This window comes from Rhinolophus hipposideros (assembly GCF_964194185.1).
Source record: "Rhinolophus hipposideros genome assembly, chromosome: 19".
NCBI classification, from domain to species: Eukaryota; Metazoa; Chordata; class Mammalia; order Chiroptera; family Rhinolophidae; genus Rhinolophus; species Rhinolophus hipposideros.
The window spans coordinates 27,914,685-27,925,625 of record NC_138065.1 but is presented as its reverse complement, the minus strand read 5'-3'; the positions used below and the strand labels follow the sequence as shown (position 1 = coordinate 27,925,625).

The following is a 10,941-nucleotide window of genomic DNA, read 5'->3' as shown; positions in this document are numbered from 1 at the left end:
TGAGGCACCAGACAATTACTAATGACCTCAGTACGTTTTCCTGCCTAGGCTTGAAGTAGGTGCGGGTACTGTCCCTGCCTGTAAGCCCCAGTCCTGTCACACCCTAGTCAGTTGGGGAGGAGTGTTTTTCTGTGCCTCCGTTTATCTAACCACCCTTTTAAACCAAGAGGCTTCTTCCTACATAAACACGCCCACAAACGAGCTAAACTGAGCAGAAAATTTCCCACTGGAGCACAGATCTCTGGGCTCTAGGGTGGAGTAGAAGTTGTTCTAGTTGGAGACCACTGCCACTATCCAAGGAGGCCCGGACACCCCAGATCCTTTAACCCAGGATCTCGTCCAACCGCCCCTTTCTTCTAAGCATGGTCCTCGGCTTGCGCTACGGCGCCTTTAAACCCTTCCGGCTCTCGCCCCGCCCCCGGCCCGCCTGGTCCCAGGCAGGAGCCGCAGAAAACCCCCGCGCGGGGCCAGAACGCACCACTTGCCCTGCAACCCCGCCTGGAGTACGTGCTCTCCGCCCGACGGTGAGCAGGAGGGAGTGGGTGTGTGTGGAAGGGGGTGGGGGTGTCTGTTGAAAGCAAGAAGGCCAGCTGGCGACGTGCTCCACTGAACTTGGGTCCAAGGGCAGGGAGCAAGGGCCCGATGACCTTTCTGTCCCGCTCTATCAGGTCCTGTCCCATGCCCTGACCTGCATTGCTGGGCGATGAGGTCAGGCCATATTGCGAGCGCACAGATGGAGCGTCCCCCTAGAGCAGGGACTCAGGGATTGCGCCCCACACGCCGGCTCCAACCCCGGGTCTTTGCCAGGGTGCGGAGGGAGGGCGTTGGGGATTGGCTAGTTGGCCCGGAGGGACAGCATGTCCGGGGTACCGAAGAAGCCGCCCTGGGCCAGCTCGGCGCGACCCTGCACTTCCTGGTTTCAGGAGCACGTGCGGGCGCAGCCTGCCCCCTGAGACCCGAGGCTGTCCTTTCTGTTACTGCTCCTGCCAGCTCGTCTCCTGAGGACTCGGGGTCACGGGCTGGTACTCGGGGACTCTGGTCCCACAGTGGCCTCGCCTTGCCCAGTTCGGGCGGGGAGTTGACGCCACAGTCTACTTCAGTGGAATCCCCGGAGCACAGGCATCTGGGGGCTGCATCCCTAACTGTGCCCAGGTACCTCCTTGTGTGAGGTGGTGGTGGGAGGGATGCCCCCCCCCCCACCCGCTGCTGCTGGGAAAGTGGATGGCGGCTGCAGGCTGTCCGGTGGGCTGGCCAAATCACTGCGTCACCCCAGCGGGCCAGCGATGTGAGTCATCCCGCAGTAACGGCCAGGGTGTGGCCAGGGGGCCGGATCTGCAGGACCGGAAGTGGCCTGCTGCTTTCCCGCCCTGCAGGCCTCCTGGAGCCCACACCGGGGAAGTTCTTGGGGAACTTGGTATCCATGAGCAGAAAGAAGGCGACGGGTGGAAGTAAGGATGGACTGCTGTGGAAGTCCAGTGTGGGAGGGGACCTTGATGGTCCCTCCCCTTCTCTGTCCCAGAACATGAGATAGAGGGGCAGCTCCTCAGCTCCAAATCCCCACCTAGTCCATTGGGATGACAAAACTGCAGGGTAGGCCAAGGTAGGGTGGGGCCAGCTGAGCCCTACATTGCAGAACCAACAACAAGTAGTCAGAACCAACTGCAACCCCTTCTCATTCCCCCAGTGCCTCTTCTGCCCCCTGGGTATTGGCCTCTAATTCTTTCTTTGCCAGATGGGCGCAACCCTAACTCCCCTTCTCCTAAAAGGATTTTCAGGCATGGGACACTAGCTGAGAATACCTATACCTTCTGTTCTCAGGGTATTTCTTCTTTTGCTGAACTATTTCCTTGAGTCTACTTCTCTGCCCCCAAACTCAGAACTTCCCATCTCCAAATGCGGTCTGTAAGCAACATAGCTGCCTCCTTAAGGATCGCCTTGCACCCTGCTATCCCTGAGAACTGCTGTGAGGTGGCCCCTTTCTCTTTCAAGGACCCTCCTCAGCACCAGTGCTTGGAGCTTCTCACCCCTCTGTTGAATGTATGTTTCTGTCTGGTGCCTTCTCCCTGCCCCCTTGCCTGTGTTTGGTACACAGAAGCCATGGCAACGTCCCCCACTTCACCCCTCCTCCTGCAGGCCTGTAGCTTCCTGTTTGTGTAGCTTCAGCTTTCTCTCCTCATTGACTCTTGATGGTGAGGGGGCTGCCCCAATCACAGGTCTCCCACCATCCCTGCTTGTGCCTGTTCCATGTGGCACTTCATGTTGGAGACAGGTACTCCCATCTTGCCTTTTTAGAGTAGTCTTAATCCCAGTTCTGAATTGGGAAGTACCCCTGTTTTATGTGCACAACGAATGGAGAGTCCCTTTGTCTTCCCAATTAAATCCCCAGCCAGGAAACCTCAAATCCTCCCAACCCCAGCCCAGCCCAGCCCATATCTGCCTTTTCCTTGGCATTGGTCTGGGGGCTGAGGTAAGCTTCCAGCCCAGGGTCTGGGTGGAGCCTTTTGTGGCCCCTCCCGGTTTCCCAACTGTTGTACCTTTGTGGGTGGGGGTGCAGGGCTGTTCCCACAGCTGTAGGCAGCTCTCTACTTTAGGTTACTCACAGCCAACCCACCCCCCAAGTTGTTCAGCTGTTGTCTTTCCTTTGGATCCTCCGCTCTGAGCATCTCCCACACAGCTTCTCCCCACCCCAGCAGGCAATTGGCTGTCTTCCCATCCTTTAAGGGAGGGCAGGAGTAGGTCCTGTGGGTGTCACTAGGGTAGTCCACTCCTGCTTCAGCAGCTGCAGCCCATCAGCCCTCACCTGCCCCTGGGGATGGGGAGAACAGGCTGCCACAGGCCTGGTTGGGCCCTCCCCTTTTTGGAGTTCTGCCCCTTCCCAGAGCTCTGCCCTATGACTCTGGCACCTCAGGGCTCTAGGGCAATGGCCCCAGAGTGGAGCCTGAACACTGCAGCTGGAGGCTGTGACATTGCCAGCTGTGTCCAGGTTCCAAAGTAGGAAAGGGGCCGTCAGCATCCACCCAGAGTCCAGAGGTCGGTCTGGGAGGCTGCGTCTGTCCTGCCAAAGAGGGAGGCACTGGAAGGCTAGGCTTGGGACTTCCTCTTCCCCCGTAACTGATGTCTGGATTAATCATTCTCCTGCCTTTTCTTTCTCTGGGCCACTGTGATCCCTTGTCCTCAGGCCACTTGGCTCTATGAAGGCACAGCCTTGAAGCCCAGGTCACCATAGTGAAGCTGCTCCAAGGAGAGAGGTCTGGACATAGGGCTGGAAAATGGGGCCTTACTGGGAACAGGCAGCAGTCCCTAGCCCACTCTCCTTCCTCCCAAGCCTCCAGCCATGCCTCTGTGGCAGGGGTCATCGGTTACAGTCTGAGTGGTGACTGAGCATTTGGGGCTGCCCTGGGGGGAATCTTGTCTCCCTCTCTCCACAGGTCTCAGCCTCTCAACTGCCTGCCCTCCCTGAGCTGAGTATGTGTGGCTGGTGGTATGGGTCAAGGCCCAGACTGACTTTTTTCTGGCCCCACTTCCAGGCTGGGGGAGGTCTGGGGTGGGTGGGTTGCCCTTAATGATGTTTAAAAATAACTGATTATGGGGAGTCTCTCTGTCAGAAATGTGCAGCTAGATAAGCTGGAGTCTAAAGGAGCAGCCATGTTAGAGGGTGGAGGAAGGGCTAAACTAAGGACCACTGGGGGTGAGAGATGTGAAACAGTTGGGGGCAGCTGCTGCCCCTGTGGCCTGGCTCCTTATACATGGTGGCCAAGGCCCATTGAGGATGTGGCTTGATTGTTTAACCTGGGGTGTATGGAGAAAGAGAGCCAGAGTGACGTCATTTACTTGGCCTGGAGCCAAATGTCAGGAGGAGTGGCTCTCTTTCCTTTCCTTGAGCACAGGTGCCTGTCCTGGGGGACCCTCTTTTATCAGCAAGGAGATGGCTAGCTCTATTTCAGAGTAGAAAGTTGCCCATCCAGGGAGGGGATGGGGTCCTGGCTCCCCCTCTGCATTGGGAGGATTTGGGGGCTTACTTGACAGGCCCCTAGGTGTGGGACCTAGGCAGTGAGGTGGTGAGTGGGAAACACTGGCCACTAAGGTGCTGCCAACTCAGGCCAGCCATCAGGAAACCACCCCGTTCTTCCTGAGGTCTTCAAACTAAGTTAAAGAAACCTTCCTGCATATTTCCCTATCCCTCCATCTTTTTCTAAGTTTCCTTGAAAAATACCACCAAGGATTCCTGTATTCATTCTCTATTCCTGCTGTAAAAAATTACTACAAATTTAGTGACTTAAAGCAACATACATTTAATATCTTACAGTTCAAGAGATGCCAACAAAGGTTTTACTGGCTAAAATCAAGGCACGGACAGGGCTGCATTCCTCTTGGTGGGGTTTAGGGAAGAATCCATTTTCTTGCTTTTATAAGGTCGAGGCTCGAGGCCACCTGCATTGCTTGGCTCATGGCCCTGTATTACTCTGACCTCTGCTTCCTTCTCACTTTCCCTCTCTGACTCGCCTGCTTCCCTCTTTTGCTTATGAGGACCCTTGCTATGAGTACACTGAGCCCAGCTGGGTGATCCAGTGTACTCTTCCCTTTTGCCACGTAAGGTACAGTTTCTGGCAATTAGGACATAGACACTTTGGGGGAACCATTATTCTGCCTATCACACCTTCCAGAAAGGAAAATAGAATTGTTTTTAATTCCTAGTTTGTCATGGGAGGTTCCTTCTACTGCTGAAATCTGTGAGTTACCTACTCAGGCCTACCTCTTCCAGGAAGCCCTCCAAGCTACTTCTGCCCATACTCTTCTCTGAATGCCTACAGCATATGGTCTGAGCAGTTTAGTATTTGTCATGTACAATGTTTACCCTTTCATGTATGCTCACTTTGTCTCTGATGGCACTATAGGGCAACTTTAGGATAAAGGATTCTGTCTCTTCTACAGTCCCCAGCATAAATAGTGGGCGCTCAGTTAAAATCCAGTGGCTGTTTGAGAGTTGATCCAGCCAGTCCTCTAGCTCGTGGCATAGGCTTCCCAAGCCTCTTCATGTTCTTCCTCCTTTCCCCAAATCATTTTCCTTACCAGGGCTGAAAAAAGCAAGGTTATGGTTAGAATGACCAATTTGCCTTTGCTAAAGCTGACCACCGCAAATGAGGACCTGGCTGAACCCCCAATCTTGGCCTCATGTACCCCATATTCCAGTGGGTTTAATACTGCATTCTAGTATTGGAACCATTCAAATGAAATCTAATGGGAAGCCTGAATAATAAACAGACTGCCTGTCACAGGTAGGGGAACCCAGAGGTGACCTGTGTAGACAGTTCTGAACAGTGCTATTCTAGTCCATGTCCAAGGGTCAAAGTGAGATTTCCCTCATTTGGCAGCTGTTATCACCTCTGGGTCCTACCCTGGGGATATGGTGTGTATCCTTGTAGGCAGAACACCCCCACCCACAGGCCTGGGTGTGTCCCTTTCTCAGTTCCCCACAGCCGCTACCACCGATCAGAATGGCCAACAGGGGACCTGCCTATGGCCTGAGCCGGGAGGTACAGCAGAAGATTGAGAAACAGTATGATGCAGACCTAGAGCAAATCCTGATCCAGTGGATAACTGCCCAGTGCCGCAGGGATGTGGGCCGGCCCCAGCCGGGGCGTGAGAACTTCCAGAACTGGCTCAAGGATGGCACGGTGAGAGCTGGGCCCCTCCAACTGAAAGTGTCAGGAGAACAAGGCTGGGTCATGGCGGGGGCGGGGGGTGGTGGTTCTGAGGATTATTTCACCTGAAGAACTGAGGGCATGCCCGTCCCAACTTCTTCTGGAGCCTAGAGAGAGGACCCATGCTTTCCTCCCTCCCATCAAGTGATGTGGGGCTGGGATTGGGGGTGAATAGGCCTCCCTGCCATGGAATGCCTTAAATGACACACAGAATGCTCTAAAGAAAGAACTGTCGGAGGTTATAATCTAGTCAGTGATTTTAGATTATCAAGGTTTTCACTCTGAGCTCAGAGGCAGGGGTTGGGCAGTAAGAGCCAGAGGCTTACTCAAGGTGTGTTCAGGTAGGGAGGAACCTCAATGGTTCACTGTCTCTGGCGCTGAGAGTGGCATGTTCCGGTCTGTATAGGCATGACCCCACCTCTGCCTACCTGCTGTCCTCACCCAGGTGCTATGTGAGCTCATTAACGGACTGTACCCTGAGGGGCAGGGCCCAGTGAAGAAGATCCAGGCCTCCACCATGGCCTTCAAGCAGATGGAACAGATTTCTCAGTTCCTACAAGCAGCTGAGCGCTACGGCATCAACACCACTGACATCTTCCAGACTGTGGACCTCTGGGAAGGTGGGCCAGGGTTCTGTCATCCAGAAGACGAGAGACTGGGTCAGACCATTTTGACCAGGGAGAAGGGGCAGGTTTCTCTCACCCTAAGGACAAAAAGGGGTGTGTGTCTGTGTCTGTGCAATGGAGGAGTTGGCCATGTTGGGGGCCGGGATGGAGAAAGATATGCGGATGGTAAAAGAATTTGGAAGCTGGGCCTGCTGACTTAATGATAGAGGTAGAACCCTGGTGTGTAGGACCCCAGCTCTGCTGAGGCCAACACATCCCCTTCTTCCCAGGAAAGAACATGGCCTGTGTGCAGCGGACACTGATGAACCTGGGTGGGCTGGCAGTAGCCCGGGACGATGGGCTTTTCTCTGGGGATCCCAACTGGTTTCCTAAGTGAGTACTGCTGGGGCTGCCCAAGCGCCATTCCTGTCCTTAGGAAAAGATTGATCCACTGTAGTAGCTGGCTCTTTACAAAGCACTTTCACATTTCTTATTTCACTTAATCCTCCACTATGGAATGTCCCTTTTGAAAGATAAGGAGGTGACTTCAGAGAGCTCAGGTCTCAAGGACAGAACTGGTGCCAGCAAAGCCTGTACTCTGACCAGAGAAGACATTACTGGGGCAGCCTCAACCTCAACCTCCTCCTAACCGATGCTCCCTCTCTACCCAGGAAGTCCAGAGAGAACCCTCGGAACTTTTCGGACAACCAGCTGCAAGAGGGCAAGAACGTGATTGGGTTACAGATGGGCACCAACCGCGGGGCATCTCAGGCAGGCATGACCGGCTATGGGATGCCACGCCAGATCCTCTGATGTGCCTCCGTCCTGCCCCTACCCTCCCATGGATGATTTTATATATATATATACACACACACATATATATACATATAAGTATGTATATATATGTGTGTGTGTATATATTTTAGCAGTGACATTCCCCCAGAGCCCTCTGGAGCTCTGCCAGGGTGGGGTCCTGGCCTGGCCTACCTCCTCTGGGGGTGCCGGATGGTGGCCTCTCCCCCTGTGCTTACTGATACATTCCCTTCTCCAAACTCACAAAAACTGGACCAACTGACCTCTTCTTTTCTCCTGGGACCAAAATTTAGGGCCTCTTCCTCTTCTCTATACCTTTCTCCCTTGATCTCTGCCCTCAATCCATTCCTTGGCTGGGGATTGGCAATGCTGTCTTCAGCCTTCCTTCCACAAATATGCCTCGCCTACAGCTGTAGTTACAGGGAGTTAATTTATAGGGAGGGGCCTGTGGCGGCTGCCACCCCTGCCACAGCTGGACTGGGCCCACCACACATTTAAGGCATCCTGCCCTGGTGGAGGCCCTCTTGGTTTCTCATTTTCTATTTCCTTCACTGTGGCAAAGCGGTGGGGTGAGGGGCTAGGGGAGGGAGGGCTGCCCATTGTGGGCTGGGACTTGAAGAATCTGAGTTTGCTGATTTAAATAAAGAATCTCCTTTTTTTGGATGGACTCTGGCTGTGTCTGGGGCCACCGAGCCCACTGTTAAGGAGGGAAGAATATGGGGAAGTGCAGTGTCTGGTTCAGGGGAAGAAGGCTTTGAAATGAACATTTACAGTTCTCACCCCAATCTTTGATTTCTTTCTCCATCTTTCGCTTTTGGTTTAGGTAAGGGTAGGTTGGAGTTGAGAAAGGGATAGGCCCTCCTCACAGCTCCCCTTGGACTAGGATATGTGGGCAGTGTCCACAAGGAATGGGGCACTCACCAACCCAAGGAATTGGGTAGTCCTGCTAGCTTCTCCCCCTCCTCCATCCGGAACAGCTTCTCAAGCCCTGCAGGAGCGTGGGGCTGGCTGTTGGCACAGCCCCAAGTCCTGGCAAGTCTCATGGGGGAGGACCTTCAGGCAGGCTTGGGGTTTGCGGTGATGAGTAAGAACTAGCAAGATGGGGTATGCGCAGGAAGTTGGTGGTGGTGGCTGGAAGGAGGAAGCCTTATCTATTGATCCCTTGAACTTGTGAGCTACATGCTGGGAAGAGCCTAGCAGCAATCTTCCCTTCTTTCTAGATGGGGGGACTTGGACAAGATAATCCATTTTGGGGTCAGGTTGTCTCGTGCTCCTAGCCCTCACCTAGGCATGAATGTTCCACCCTTAGTTTCCAATCCCTCGGGTCACCTTTACCCTATGGTCTTCCCATCAGACTGTGTCTTCCTAGGGAAAACTTGAGTGACCCTGGGCCAGCCTCTCACATCAGGTCCCACCCCAATCAGCCAGTCTAGGGGCCTGACCACCATTGTCCCTCTCCCCCCTTCTACCTCATGACATCTGTTTCCTTAGGAGGGGAAAGCCCCAACATTGTGCCTAAGGTGACAGATTATGCAGGTTTGATAACCAGTGAGCTTTCATCCTTTATCCCACCATTCCCCTGCCCTACTGTGGCTCCCTCTGCCAAGAAACACCTACTGTGTGCCAGACCCCTGCCAGAGCTGTACAAAATATGTCAGCCCAGAACCTCAGCCTGATATGACACCACACCAGGGAGAGATGGCATTTGCTTGCTGGCTGCACTCCCTCAGGTAAGATAGGGTGCAAATTCACAGGGGATTAGCCCTTCTTCCACTCCTTTATCTCCCATTCAGGAAGGCTTTATGGAATGCCACTGAGAATGACGGTCATTGCAGAGAAAACATTGACTTCATTGACACTTATACTAAAAAAGCAAACCATTTGCACCCTTCCCTGACTTAACTATTTACGGCTACAAATTACTGGCCACACACCTCACAATTTTTTTGAGACAGCATGTTTCAGAACCCAGACAGAATCACTGCCTTCTCCCAGTAGATTCCCACAATAGTCCATGAAGTGGATATTACTATATTTCCCCATTTTGTTCCCAGATGAGCACACTGGGTCTCTGGACAAGAAACTTGCCCCAAGTCACGTAAGGAGTAAGTGAAGGGACGGATTTGAGCCCAGGTCAACCTGTTTGTGAGCCTGGATAAGCCTGTGCTGTTCAAGGCTCAGCAAGAAGAGCTGCAGGAGGAAAGGGTGACAAAAAGTGGTGGAGTGATGGGTGTTCCTCATCTACAAACAAGATATTTATTCCTCATGGGGTTTGCTGTGAGGATTTCATGAGATACATGCAGAAAGCACTTTGCATAGTCCCTAGCACATAATAAGTGCTAAAGAAATGGGAGTGTGGGGGAAAAGGTAGGGTTTGTGTGGATACTGCCGACAGGTGATGCCCAGCCACACCACTGCCCTACTGAACGTGGTCGGACATGGTTCAAGTAGCCCCATCCTCACTTTCTGAAAGAACTCATTCTTCAAAGCAAATGTTGATTGGATTTGAGAAGGGCTCAACCATGGGGCCTTGCTTGCCTTCTGGTTGTGACTCACAGCCACCAACAAGCTTTGTGAGGACTCTCCATGTCTCCTCTTTATCTTGCTGCAGGGTCAGCTCCTTCCTTCTGGAAATGGTCTGCACTGACACCTCAAAATTTTATTTTCTGTTTGCATTTTAGTATTTTGTCCCATCTGAGGTCACAGTTCCATCCCTAATTTGGCCTCTCATCAATCCTGGCACTTTTTCAGGAGGAAGAACACCTCTGCATGGCACCTCACTCTCCATGGCTCTCTACACTGGTGTTTCCTAGCACTACACCTGCAGGCCTGTTCCTGCTGCTGGAACAATATTCTTCCAGATCTCACCTTAGCTTGCTCCTTTATCTCTTTCACATCTGTCAAAGGTCACCTTCCAAGTAAGGCCTTCTTTGGCCACCCTATTTAAAATTGTACATTCCACCCTCAGCGTGCACCACATCCTCCTTCCCTGCTTTCTTGTGTCACCACCTGACACCCAATATATTTTACTTATTTATTTTCTGTCTCCATTCATAGAATGTACACTCTGTAAGAGCATGCTTGTGTTGTTGTTGATGTAGGGTAGTGCCTGACATGTTGTAGGTGCTGCATAAATATATGTTGAATGAATGAATGAATGAATGGGTGAGTACCACACTACGCTCATGTTCCTGAATCCCTTGTGCCAGCTGGGTGGCATGTTACCAGCCCAGGATCTCAGCAGCCCACCTGCCATTGGCTTTGTCAGTTTTCAGTGCTTCCCCATTGTCCATTTCTGAAAGGTAAAAACCCAAGAAGCCAATGCTCCCTATCTCCAGAGAAGTGGAGGTTCAGAAGGGGATGGAGAATGGGTGTTGCTCTGGGCAAATGGAAGGTGCATTGAGGATTTGGGGGGAAGTGGGTGGAGGGCAAGAGTGAGAGAGAGGAGCCAACTTTGGTTCATTTACTCCTTGCTTTCAGCCTTGATGTGGAGGTGGTGAGAAAGTAGGCTTGGCTTTTTGTGGCCAATGGAAAGGAGAGTTGGAGGGGAGAAGGAAGGAGGGGGAGGAGGAGAGAGGGAGAGCTTCAGACACTCCATTTAGTTTGGCTCACCTGTGGGGAAAAAGACTAAATCTGTGTGGTCTATTCCTATGTGTGAGTGTGCATCCAGGTGTGAGAATTCACAGGACTAGAGCTCAGGGGGTGCAGGTGGAGGAGATGACTGTGTGTGGAGGCTGCCTATAAACATGTGTTTACCCAGGACGGGATTATGGGCGCAGAGAGGTATGTGTCCTGTGCGCAAAGGTGGGCCAGTAAGCATC

At 52.7% G+C, this 10,941-nt stretch overlaps 1 protein-coding gene across 2 annotated transcripts; it reads left to right on the top strand.

The window, feature by feature from the left end:
* The first annotated feature begins 395 nt into the window (after positions 1-395).
* On the top strand, positions 396-7,787 carry TAGLN2 (transgelin 2). Of its 2 annotated transcripts, XM_081080337.1 has the most exons (6): positions 396-524; positions 5,468-5,675; positions 6,148-6,322; positions 6,598-6,700; positions 6,979-7,166; positions 7,229-7,356. In XM_081080337.1, exons 2-5 carry the CDS (start codon positions 5,496-5,498, stop codon positions 7,118-7,120), a joined length of 600 nt encoding a protein of 199 aa, XP_080936463.1. In that variant the 5' UTR covers positions 396-524; positions 5,468-5,495; the 3' UTR covers positions 7,121-7,166; positions 7,229-7,356. The 2 variants fall into 2 exon arrangements, with proteins under 2 accessions (XP_080936463.1, XP_080936462.1); XM_081080336.1 differs by having other exon boundaries at positions 6,979-7,787.
* The last annotated feature ends 3,154 nt before the right edge of the window (positions 7,788-10,941 follow it).